Source organism: Phacochoerus africanus, chromosome 15, assembly GCF_016906955.1.
Source record: "Phacochoerus africanus isolate WHEZ1 chromosome 15, ROS_Pafr_v1, whole genome shotgun sequence".
In the NCBI taxonomy this organism is placed as follows: Eukaryota; Metazoa; Chordata; class Mammalia; order Artiodactyla; family Suidae; genus Phacochoerus; species Phacochoerus africanus.
The window spans coordinates 115,730,647-115,743,867 of record NC_062558.1 but is presented as its reverse complement, the minus strand read 5'-3'; the positions used below and the strand labels follow the sequence as shown (position 1 = coordinate 115,743,867).

General features: G+C 40.0%; 1 protein-coding gene across 2 annotated transcripts in view; it reads right to left on the bottom strand.

Annotated features, from left to right (window-relative positions):
- Positions 1 to 680: 680 nt before the first annotated feature.
- The window catches only part of CFAP58 (cilia and flagella associated protein 58), a 118,329-nt gene continuing 105,788 nt past the window's right edge, over positions 681 to 13,221 (bottom strand). The window contains exons 16-18 of one of the 2 annotated variants that reach the window (XM_047762055.1): positions 8,338 to 8,457; positions 5,831 to 5,964; positions 681 to 1,379 (exon numbers count right to left, since the gene is read on the bottom strand). In XM_047762055.1, coding sequence (XP_047618011.1) covers positions 1,268 to 1,379; positions 5,831 to 5,964; positions 8,338 to 8,457 — 366 coding nt within the window. In that variant the 3' untranslated portion in view covers positions 681 to 1,267. The remainder of the gene's footprint in view (positions 1,380 to 5,830; positions 5,965 to 8,337; positions 8,458 to 13,221) is intronic. The other variant, XM_047762056.1, reaches the window with a different exon arrangement.

Here is a 13,221-nt window from a genome sequence, read left to right as displayed (position 1 = left end):
CCCTGAACTACTTACTCCTCAATTATGTGAAGCAATTACAGCGGTCAGGGAGTTCCTGTTGTGGCTCAGCAGGTTAAGAACCCAACATAGTGTCCATGAGGATGCAGGTTCCACCCTGGCCTCACTCAGTGGGTTAAGGATCCAACCGTGCCACAAGCTGTGGCACAGGTTGCAGATGCTGCTTGGATCTGGCGTTGCTGTGACTGTGATGTAGGCCAGCAGCTGTAGCTCCAATGTGACCCTTAGCCCAGGAACTTCCATCTACCACAGGTGTAGCCATAAAAAGAAAAAAAAAATTTAAATTACAGAGGTCAAGTTATTGTGAGACAGTTGGCCAGAGTGTCCCACATAACATTACTGAACAAACACTCTAAACGAGGGAACTTTGAACTGATGCCCACGTAATTGTGGCTTCAACAACAAAGAAAATTCCAGGGATTCAGTGACTCAAAGTGTTGGCCTGCAGCCTGGAAGCCAAACAGATCCCTGTCCTGTGTAACTGTGTTCTCCAAGTGGGAGGTCTAGGAAGGACAGACTTTCAGAGGATACCAGCCCAAACTCTTCATTTTACAGCCTTTGTTCCTCTGAATCAAATCCTTGTGTTAAATATTTCTCACAGTGGTTTTAAATTTTAATTGCATACTCTACCAAAGCAAAGATCAAAATCTCTACAAAGGTTCTTTTTATTTTTTATGATCAAGTATTTATTAGTGTGTCTCTTTGGAATAGATTTTCATACCCCAGGCCTGAAAAGAAATTCCATGTAGAAATCACTCCCTCAAAACACTTTTTAAATACTTGAGCGTTTGTCCTTTTTTTCCATCGCATCAATGGCTTGTTAATGAGGAGTAATTAGATTCTTCTTAATAAGAATGCACTGCATTTCAAAAATTTCTTTTAAAAAAATATAAAAATCTATGCACCAATGTCAATAATGGAGAAATGAGGATCCAAAGTGTCATTCATACAGACTGTCTAAGTGCATTTCAAATCAGTCAGCGTGGTACTGATGAAATATCTGCTTCGTGCAATGGGTCAGCTTCATTGAATGGATATAATTACATTCTGTTATTATCCACGTGGACTAAGAGAAGATCATCACTCTTTTACGTACGTGGCTACGGTAGTTCTGCATTTCTTTCCATCCTGGCATCTGAGCACTGATTTCCCTAAGTGTCAGATCCAAGGGATTTCAAAGTGATTCCTCCAAAATGTTCCAGAGTGAATTACGTGAGCTCTTCGGCTGGACCCAGATAGCAGCCTCCAGTTAGGACTTCATCTTGGATGATTTGCTGAGGGGAAATCCGCCCCCAGTGAAACGAGGGCCAGTGGGTTTGGCCATGGAGAAGGCATCATCCATGCCTATTCTGTCCTTGTTCCTGTAAGAGAGGAGGTGAAAGTTAACTTCCATACTATCTTTTTTCCTCTTCTAAGTTTGATGTTAAGTTCTTCATGTGAGTTATCCACTGAAAACTGCTTTGATCAAAGCTTTCAGTTTTAGATAAGGTGGTTGTTTAAATCTAATTAGGGGTTATTGATAACACATAGAATTAGGCAAAGGCACAATTAAATATGCCTTCCTAATGTTAATCTAAATACAGACAGAAGCCCTCATTATAGCTCAAGCGCTGGACTAGAGGCTCCTGACTTGTAATCACCTTCCTGCTTTTTTTTTTGTCTTTTTTTTTGCTATTTCTTGGGCCGCTCCCACGGCATATGGAGGTTCCCAGGCTAGGGGTCGAATCGGAGCTGTAGCCACCGGCCTACGCCAGAGCCACAGCAACGCGGGATCCGAGCCGCTTCTGCGACCTACACTACAGTTCACGGCAGCGCCGGATCGTTAACCCACTGAGCAAGGGCAGGGAGCGAACCCGCAACCTCATGGTTCCTAGTTGGATTCGTTAACCACTGCGCCACAACGGGAACTCCACCTTCCTGTTTTTAAAAGCATTGTTTACTTCCAAAGATCAGTCAGAAGAATCTTTCTCGTGGCTCAATTATAATGACTAATTAATCATTTATCAATGTTTATACTCCAAAGTTTCAGTGGAAACATAAATATTTTTCACACACACAAGGTATCTTCATCAAACTTAGACATTTATGAAACACAAATTTTCCTGTAACTTTTTTTTTTTTTTTTTGTATTTTTAGGGCCACACCTGCAGCATATGGATGTTCCCAGGCTAGGGGTCAAATGGGAGCTGTAGCCACTGGCCTAAGCCACAGCTACAGCAATGCCAGATCCAGGCATCTGCAGACTACACCAGAGTTCATGGCAACACCAGAACCTTAACCCACTGAACAAGGGGAGGGATCAAACCTGCAATCTCATGAATGCTAGTCAGATTCATTTCTGCTGAGCCACAATGGGAACTCCTCATATAACTTTAGACAAGAAGCAGTTATTATTAGATATCATTTAAGATACAGGAAAATCTGGAGAAGATACAGGAGATAGTACATTTGGCAGTAAAGGAAGTTCTACCCTAAATTCTGGAGTGTATCTTCTGCATAGATTTTCTTTAAATACCCACACTTACACACACACACACACACACACACACACACACACACGGGTGTTCTGCAGAGGTGTATTAAACTTATGCAAATTACCTACTGTATAATTAGAGATCTTAGGGAAAACATCTTTGGAGTCCTGTTTTAAAAATAAAAATTGAGCAAACTACTAAGACCAAAAACAATTAGATATGACAACTAGAAACGATTCACCTCAGGAAAGAGAATGCTACCTTTTGCAAAAGAATATGACTTGTACTTCGGACTCCAGACCAGGCTGGGGGCCCAGAGTAGGGGAGCCTAAGGCATGTGGGTGGGACTGCAGGTCAGGAGCATGATAAAAATGGTGCTCGCGGAAAAATGAAAAAAGGCAAAAAGGTAACAATGATCTGAGTTGCTCTTTTATACAGAGTATATGTGAGCAGCCTATCCACAGAGATTATTTTCAATTATACCATTTGGAAAGAACCTGTAGAGGATTGGTTAATCAATCGAGCTGTCTCTTAGCAGAATTCATTTCATTATTATAGAAAACTATCCGCCAGAAATGGGACAAAAGCTTTCGCCTTGAGTGGATCCAGCAAAGAAGATTCCTTCAAGTACTCTGACAACTTGTCCACCTCCTGCCTGTTGTTAGATGCACGCAGCACTCCCCACCTTGTCCTCTCTTGCCTTAAATAACCTACATTTTCCTCTCCGAAGGAATTTAAGCTTAATGCTTCTGGCCTGATTCAGACTGACTGACGGGAATAATGTCTCCTTTATATGATCTTTTTAATGTATTTATAGACCATCCTAACGACTCCCATCAGCTTTCTTCCTTCCAGTCTCAACCATCTCAGCAGTTTTGTTCTGGCCTCGGTGTATTTTCCTTCAGCTCCTCAATCTTTTACTTTTGTTCTTCTCCTATGAACTCATATTTCTCTGTCCCCTTTCACTAGATGGATCCCAACGAAATGGAACCACTAACAATACCCTAGTCGGGTCCGAGGGGCTAAAAAGAATGAGGATTCATAGAAAAGAAAAAGATTCGAGAGCAGCGCTATCCGATGGCATGCTCTGTGGTGGTGGACAAGCTCTGTGTCTGGGCTGCCCCGTGAGGCGTCCACTAGCCACGTGCGGTGACTAAGCAGGTGAAAGGTTACCAGTGGAATGGAGGGACTAAACTCCTAATTTTATGTAACTGTAATTCACTTTCATTAAAAGAGCCGCTGGCATGCTGCTGGGGGAGAGGGGATGAGGGACAGCACAATTCTAGTAGATGGGCCACCGGGAAGGACAGAGGCCCTCTGTCAGTCACCGCACTGTGTACAGAAAACTGTGTGTGTGGTGCAAGGAATCAATAAGGTCAAAGGAAATGAGGCCAAATCCCAGGGACAAGGCAGGGAGGTTAATTAGCTCTAGAAAGATAATTCACTGTTTAGCCAGGCCAGCAGCTTATAACTGTTTGAACTACATCACTGGTCTCTAGAACGAAGTGCATGAGCTCTACAGATGAGTGGAATGACCCACTGGAAAGTGGAAAGAAGATACTGGAGATTCAATATTTTATCTCTGGGGAGTTCCCATTGTGGCTTAGTGGGTTAAGAACCCAACATAGTATCCATGAAGATGCAAGTTAAATCCCTGGCCTCACTCAGTGGGTCAAGGATCCAGTGTTGCTGCAAGCTGTGGTGTCGGTCGCAGATGTGGCTTGGATCTGGCATTGCTATAGCTGTGGCGTAGGCCAGCAGCTGAAGCTCCAATTCAACCCCTAGCCCAGGAACTTCCATATGCCACAGGTACACCCTAAAGAAAAAAAAAACAAAAAAAGTTATCTTTAAAAATTAAAAACCTTGCTTTACTAATAATTACAAAGTGACAATAGTGCTTATATGTACTTTATAAATTAAAAAACACTGAAGGTAAAAACAAACAAAAATTATTCCAGGAGTTCCCATTGTAGCACAGCAGAAATGCATCCAACTAGTATTCATGAAGATGTGAGTTTGATCCCTGGCCTCGCTCAGTGGGTCGGGGATCCAGTGTTGCTGCGAGCTGTGGTGTAGGTCCCAGATGCAGCTCAGATCCCATGTTGCTGTGGCTGTGGTGTAGGCCAGCAGCTATAGCTCCAATTCGTCCCCTAGCCTGGGAACTTCCACATGCTGCAAGTGTGGCCCTGAAAAAGCAAAAAAAAAAAGGAACAAAACAAAACCTATTCCTGGAGTTCCTGTTGTGGCTCAGTGGTTAACGAATCCAACTAGGAACCATGAGGTTGCGGGTTCGATCCCTGGCCTTGCTCATTGGGTTAAGGATCTGGTGTTGGCATGAGCTGTGGTGTAGGTTGCAGATGCAGCTCTGGCAATGCTGTGGCTCTGGCGTAGGCTGGTGGCTACAGCTCTGATTGGACCCCTAGCCTGGGAACCTCCATATGCTGCAGGTGCAGCCCTAGAAAAGACAAAAAAAAACAAACAAACAACCTATTCCAAAATATAAATTTTCTTTTAAAAACTACATGCATATATATGGGGGGGGTGTAAATTCAAAATGTTTTACTGACAATGGCGAGCATTCAAAGAGCTTAAAGGCCATGGAGCCAGACACTGGCCTCACACGGAAACTACAGTCTCCACTCCAACATTCATTTAATTCACATCGTTAATATTGGTGGTTCTCCAACATTGGTGTGCATGGAATACACCTGAGGAGCAATTAAACTACAGATTTTTGAGGCCCATCCAGAACCTGCTGAAGCCAAATATCTGGAAATGGAACCTGGGAACATGCATGTTTAATGAATCTCATCATCGATTTGGAATCAGATTAAGTTGCTAGACTCGAACATTAAGTCAGACCCATCTAAATTAGGTACAAGTTTTAGCAGTATTTTAGTCTACCAAGGAACTGGCTTCTAAATGTGGAACGGGGGAATATTCTGACTTACAAGAAGGGTAGATTTTTACTGGCAAATGAATTCGCATTCAGCTACTTTAAATAGCTGCCATCAGTGAATCATAGGAGGATGCATTCAAACCCTCTTTCACTGTGTCCTTGAAATGCCCATGGGGGTGAAAAACCAAACCTGACTTTCAATCCTCTAGTTTTCCTCTGCTTCACATGAGATCCACCAGTGAGCTGGTACTAATGGATCCCTGTTAGGGTCCCAAGGGGGGTCTCAGTATCAGACGAGACACCTATCTTGTTCTGACACCAACCCACTGAGTGACCCATAGAATGTCATTTACTGTGACTCCGTGACTGCCCCTAATTGTTTTGCTATCAGCAGTTAATTGGCACAATAAGATTAGGAGAACACCAGACTAATTCTTACTTCTGAATGTATTCTTTACGTTTCTGAGCAAGGTATTTCTTCTTTAAATTCAGCAGTTCATTGGTAAGTTTCTCAATCTCGTACTTATATTCTTGGCTCTGTGATTCATACATATTCAATTCTGAGGACAAAACCTAGTGTGACAAATAAAGCAGCATTAACAGAAGAGACACAGTGAGACAATAGTCTTTTCTGAAAAAAGTTTTTGTAATCTGCTGCCACGTACCTCAGTGAGGCTAGAGATAGAAAACCATGTCCAGGTTTAATGGTTAATCCGCACACCAGTTCAGGGCCTGTATCTGGGTAAAAATCTGATGGAGATCTGAAGGCTTATAATCCAGTGACAAACTTAATGAAACCTCATTCCCCTGCTTAAAAGGAGAACTATCAGGCACATGTAAACAGGCGCACCTATAAATGGTGTAATGGGTTTCAAGAACATTATGCGTAGAAGCAGAAAAAAGCCCAGATATACAGTATAAACTTGCTTTTAAAGCCTTTTTTTTTTTGAAGCTTTCAGAAAAGTCATCACTAGGGAGTATATTCATCCGAGGATTATGGTAAAAATTATTCAGACTCATAATGCCACCACCACCACTAAGCAGCCATTCAATTTATGTGTTTTCCAAGGTGTTGTTCTGCTGAATGTCAATCACCTCTTTACTGTGCCTTTTGGGACTATTCACAGGTTCTCTGTTTATCTCAGCCCTGGGACACTTAGCACTAAGAAGCAGGGGACTATGGCATCTGCATGGGAGAATATGCCATGAGGGACCACAATGGGAAGCCTAATTACCTGCCTCTTCCACTCTTGTGTTCATAGATGCTATTTCTTTCAAGCCGGACAAGAAAAGATGGCATTTACTCATCTGAATGGATGTGTAAAGCCCACCAAAGCAAGGGGTACCCCCAACAAAAGTCAAGGGAAAAGAAGGGAGGCTATTGTTCTAAGGGGCATGGAGACGATTCGATTTGTTTTTCTTCTAGCTCCCTACTTTTAAAAATCTGTGTAAAAAAGGGGTCTTTATCTTTTAGGTGTTCATCTGCTTCTGAATTCCTTCCTCTTAACTGCCATGAAAAGGATTCTGAGTATGTTATCATGTGCTAAAGAATATACTTTTCATGTTGGAGGAGAATCTGTCTTCACAGTTAAACTCTTAGGAATAAAAATCTTGTTTCCAAAAAATGAATGTGGAATATCCTAGAAGAGTGCCAATAATGAGGACATATTGGTGGGCAGGCTTAGGGTTACCCACCTCTGAATCTCTTCCAGCAGGGATTACATGTCATTCAGAGCAAAAATCTGGATATCCAGAGATAAAGGGTTAAAAGCAACAAAAGTCTCCCATGAACCACTGAATGCAAGCCAGCGCTAAGTGTGCCCTTCTGGCAGTCTTATGAAGACAGAGATTTGCTTTTAAAATCTACACCCACCCCCTGAGAAAAGAAGTTTTTATTTTGTTTGATATATTCAATTGTTTAAAGGGATGACAATAATCAAAAGATTATGCCTCCTGCAAAACTCAAATTATGTCTCAGGATACTCATGCGAAATGAATGCTTAGAGTGATAAGTTGAAAATTAATGCTATCATTACATTTCTGTTTTCATCTGCCTTTTTTAAGCAAAAGGATGCGATTTTACAACATTCTATTTGTGAAAGGATTAGTACTCTATTAGTAGCATGGCATCTACTTTACCCCAGGTAGAAAGGCAGTGATTATTACCATCATTTCACAGGTAAGTGCCAAGATTCAGCTGGCATGTACTACATTTCATTCATGTGTGTGTATAAACTTGCCCTAACATGTTGGGAATATCTAAGTACTTGCTTAAGAGGTAAAGCTAAACATATAGTGGGAACACAAACTTTTTGAGAAAACTTTAAAAAGATACATGTAAGGGTGAAATATTCCATCTCTCCAGATGACATTCTTATGTCATCGAGAAGGGAGTTTATTCTAACAGAAACCTAAAATGATTTTACTGCCCTTTCATGGCTACTTATTTGATAGAAGGTCATGAAGCAAGGCCCTGGAGGACAGAGGAGTGTCTGGGCTTTGTGTACATTTATTTCAGGTGGAATAGGAGAGCAAAAGTCTACTTTGACACAGTGGTCTGCTTCAGTGGGCAATGGTGTTAAAATATGTCCTCTGTTCTTCCCCACCATCCAAATCCTCTAAGTCATCTTGAGATAAAGCACACAAACCCTAACCCCCAAATTTCCATTCCATTGTCATCATTCTCTCCCCAGTTCTTTCTCCACTGGCTCATCTCCCTCTTTGGTGAAAGGAAGTATGGGGTCTCTTAGTCTAGGAGCAGAGGAGTAGTGCTGGGGCTTTCCCTGCTCCTCCGAGGACTGGGGGACTAAAAATGTTGACCTCAATGGAGTATGGTGTTTGGGAAACCGGCTCTTTGTGTCGAGTCAGTGGACTTGTCCAGGGGTGTTTCCCAGAGTGTGGCAGTCCTTCAGCCATCCCTCAGCCAGGAGAGAGCCAGCCACTTACTTTTAGCTGCTTGGTCTTCTCCCGCAGTGTGTGGCGGTAGATCTGCAGCTGCTCTGCAGCCTCGGGCCCAGGCTGACGTGCCAGGATGTGCTTTAGTTCCACATACAGTTTCTCCTTTTCCTGGTGGAGAGCATAACCACAAATGGAGATAAACAACCCCATCAAGACAAGGAACGTGCCTTTAGCAGCATGTCAGGATGATTTGGGACCATCCTAAGATCCATCCCAGATCCACCCTGATCACATCTACCCATAGATTCATTCAATCATGCATCAAGCCAAGTGACTTAATCTCCAAAATATACAAACAGCTCATACAACTTCAACAATAACTCAACAACAACAAAACAAACAACCTAATCGAAAATGAGCAGAAGATGTAAGCAGGCATTTCTTCAGAGAAGACATACAAATGGCCAGCAAGCACATGAAAAGATGTTCAACATCACTAATCCTGAGAAAAAAACAAATCGAAATTACAAAGAAGTATCACCTCACACATCAGTTAGAATGGCCATCATTAATAAGTCTACAAATAACAAATGCAGAATTCCCATCACGGCGTAGCGGAAATGAATCCGACTAGGAACCGTGAGGTTGCAGGTTTGATCCCTGGCCTCACTCAGTGGGTTAAGGATCTGCATTGCCGTGAGCTGTGGTGTAGGTCACAGATGCGGCTTGGATCTGGCATTGCTGAGGTGTAGGCTGGAAGCTACAGCTCTGATTAGACCTCTAGCCTGGGAACCCCCATATGCCACAGGTGTGGCCCTGAAAAGACAAAAAGACAATAAATAAATAACAAATACTAGAGAGGGTATGGACAAAAGGGAACCCCCACACACACACTGTTGGTGGGAATGTAAATTGATGCAGCCACTATGGCAAATAGTATGGAGGTTCCTCAGAAAACTAAAAATATAATTACTATATGATCCAGGAATGCTCCTCCTGGGCTTATACCAGGACAAAACAATTCAAAAAGATACATGCGCCCCTATGTTCAGAGCAGCACTATTCATAATAGCTACACTTGGGAACAATCTTAACATCCATGGACAGATGAATGGATTAAGAACATGTGGTACATATATACAATGGAATACTTCTCAGCCATAAAAAGGACACAATAATGTCATTCACAGCAACATGGATGCAACTAGAGATTGTCACACTAAGTGAAGTAAGTCAGAATGAGGACAAATACTACATGATATAACTTATATGTGGAGTCTAAAATATATCACAAATGAACCTATCTACAAAACAGAGACAGGCTCACAGATATAGAGAACAGACTTGTGGTTGCCAAGGGGGAGGGAGTGGGATGGACAGGGAGTTCAAGGTTGATAGATGTAAACTATTACATTTAGAGTGGATAAGCAACAAGGTCCTGCTGTATAGCACACACACACACACACACATATGTGTGTGTGTGTGTGTGTATATATATAGTAACACTGTAACATTGTAAATCAATTATACTTTAATTAAATTTTCAATTAAAAAATAAATTTTAAAAAATCATATATCAAGCCACATAGAGTCCTGGCTCTACCCACCAGTGGGCCGGGAGCAGCCTCATGATCCCCAGACTGTGTGGCCAACCACACAGGAAGCCTACCCTGCCCTCCAGTGGACTCACAACCACTGTAGGAAGAAAGGCCTCACAGCCAACCTGACCAGAGACCAGCCTCACCTACCAATTTTCCCACAGTAATCAGCCCTGCCACAATAGAAGGACACATACAGTCCACAAAGAGGGAACCACTAGAGCATATAGCTCTTGTTGCCAGAGGGAAGTGTGCCCCAAAGATATCTCCTACATAGGGCAACTTCCCCAAGGTCAGGAAAAGTTTTAACTGATGTACCTAACACATAGAAATAAACACAGAGAATTTGGGAAAAATGAGGAGACAGAGGAACATATTGAAAATGAAGGAACAAAACATAACCTCAGAAAAAGAACTAAAGGGAGCATAGATAAGCAATCTTATAAACAAAGGGCTCAAGGTAATAACTATAAAAGATGCTTACTGAACTTGGGAGAAGAATGAATGAACACAGTGAAAATTTCAACAAAGGGAATATAAAGACAGATCAAACATGGCTAAAGAATAAAATAACTGCAATAAAAAATACACAGGAAGGAAACAACACCAGATTCGATGATATAGAGGAACTGTAAACTGAAAGACAAGACTAGCAGAAATGGAAAGAAAAAAAATTTTAGTGAGGACAGTTTAAGGGACCTCTGGTATAACATCAAGTATAATAATATTTGTGTTATGAGGGTTCCAAAAGGAGAAGAGAAAGAGAAAGGGCCAGAGAAAATATCTGAAGAAATAATAGCTGAAAACTTCCCTAACCTGCAAAATAAAATACAGAGTTTCAAACAGAATCAACTCAAAGGGAACCGCACCAAGACACATTGTAATTAAAATGGCAAAAATTAAAGATAAAGAGAGAATATTAAAAGTATCAAGAGAAAAGAAACTAGTTATATACACAGGAACTCCCATAAGATTATCAGCTGGATTTTCAGTAGAAACTTTTCAGAGCAGAAAGGAGTGACACAATATATTCAAAGTGATAAAAGGAAAAAATTTAAAACCAAGAATTCTCTACCTAGAAAGATTATAGCTTAGATTTGAAGTAGAGAGTTTATAGACAAGCAAAAGCTAAAAGGGTTCAGTACCACTAAACCAGCTTTATAAGAAATGTTAAAGGAACTTTTATAAGTGAAAAAGAAATAGATACAACTAGAAATATGGAAATTATGAAAGAGAAGATCTTACTGGTAAAGGCAAACATCACAGTAAATGTAATAAATCAACATACAAAGCTAGTAGGAAGGTTGAAATACAAAAGTAGTAAAAAATCATCTATTATCTAATAAGTAGTTAAGAGATACATAAAAATGTAAAATATGACATCAAAAACATTAAACATGGTATGGAGGAAAAATCTAGAATGCATTCAAACCTAAGAGATCATCAACTTAAAATAATCATATATATATGATACATAATATACAAACATGGTAATCACAAACCAAAAACCTATAAAGATACAGACGTTAAAAAAAGAGAAAGGGAGTTCCTGTCATGGCTCAATGGTTAACAAATCCAACTAGGAATCATGAGGTTGCAGGTTCAATCCCTGCCTTGCTCAATGAGTTAAGGATCCGGCATTGCTGTGAGCTGTGGTGTAGGTCACAGATGCAGCTCAGACCCCTGTTGCTGTTGCTCTGGCACAGGCTGGCAGCTACAGCTCCGATTAGACCCCTAGCCTGGAAACCTCTATATGCTGTGGGAGCAGCCCTAAAAAAGGCAAAAAGACAAAAAAAAAAGAGAGAGAGAGAGAAAAGCACTTGACCGTAACACTACAGATAGTCATCAAATCACAAGGGAAAAAAGCAGAAAAAGAAGAACAAAAAACTTTTTAGAAAGAAAAACAATTAACAAAATGGCAATAAGTACATATCTATTAATAATTACATTAAATGTAAATGGATTAAATGTTCCAATCAAAAGACATAGAGTAGCTGAAAGAATACAAAAACAAGACCCAAATTATGCTGCCTACAAGAGACTCATTTCTCATTTCAGATCTAAAGACATATATAGCCTGAAAGAGAGGGGATAGATCCAAGTAAATAAAATATCAGAAATGAAAGAAAAGTTACAACAGCCACACAGAAATATAAAGGATCATAAGAGAAAACTATGAACAATTATATGCCAATAAAATGGACAATCTATAAGTGACTAAATTCCTAGAAATGTTCAATATCCCAAGACTGCTTCAGGAAGGAAGAAATAGAAAATATGAACAGATAAATAAAAAAATTTAATCAGTAACAAAAAAAAAATTCCCAACAAAGAAAGATCCAGGATCAGATGGCTTCACATATGAATTCTACCAAGCATTTAAAGAAGAGTTAACATTTATTCTTCTCAAACTATTCCAAAAATTTGAGGAGGAAGGAATACTTCCAGAATTCATTCTACAAGGCCATCATCAACCTGAAACTAAAACCAGGCAAAACCACCACAAACAAAAGAAAATTATAGACCAATATCACTGATGAACATAGATGGAAAAATCCTCAACAAAATATTAGCAAACCAAATTCAACAATACATTAAAATGATCATATGCCATAATTAAGTGGAACTTATTCCAGAGATGCAAAGATGGTTCAATATGCACAAATCAGTCAATGTGATACAACACAACAAATTAAAGAATAAAAATCATATTAACATTTCAACAGATTCGGAAAAGGCTTTTGACAAAATTCAACATCTGTTTACTATAAAAACCTCAACAAAAGAATATAGAAGGAAAATACCTCAACATCCCAAAGCCCATAAACAACAAACCCCCAGCCAATGGGATGAAAAGCTGAAAGCATTGCCTTTAAGATCAGAAACAAAACAAGGATGTCCACTCTTACCACTTTTATTCAACATAGTATTGGAAATCCTAGCCACAGCAATCAGGCAAGAAAAATAAGCACTATATATCTAAATTTGAAAGGAAGAAATAAAATTTCATTGTTTGCAAATGACATAACACTATATATAGGAAGCCCTAAAAATGCTACCAAAAAAAAAAAAAAACTACCAGAACTAATAAAGAAGTTGAGTAAATTTATAGGGTACAAAGCTAACATACAGAAATCTATTCTATGTCTCTACACTAATAGGAAATATCAGAAAGATAAGTTAAGAAAACAGTCCTATTTACAATGACATCAAGAAGAATAAAATAATAAACCTAAAAAAAGAGGTTAAAGAGTTATACTCACATCAATAAGACACAGATGAAAGAAATTGAAGGTGACACAAATAGAAGGATATATCATACTCATAGATTAAA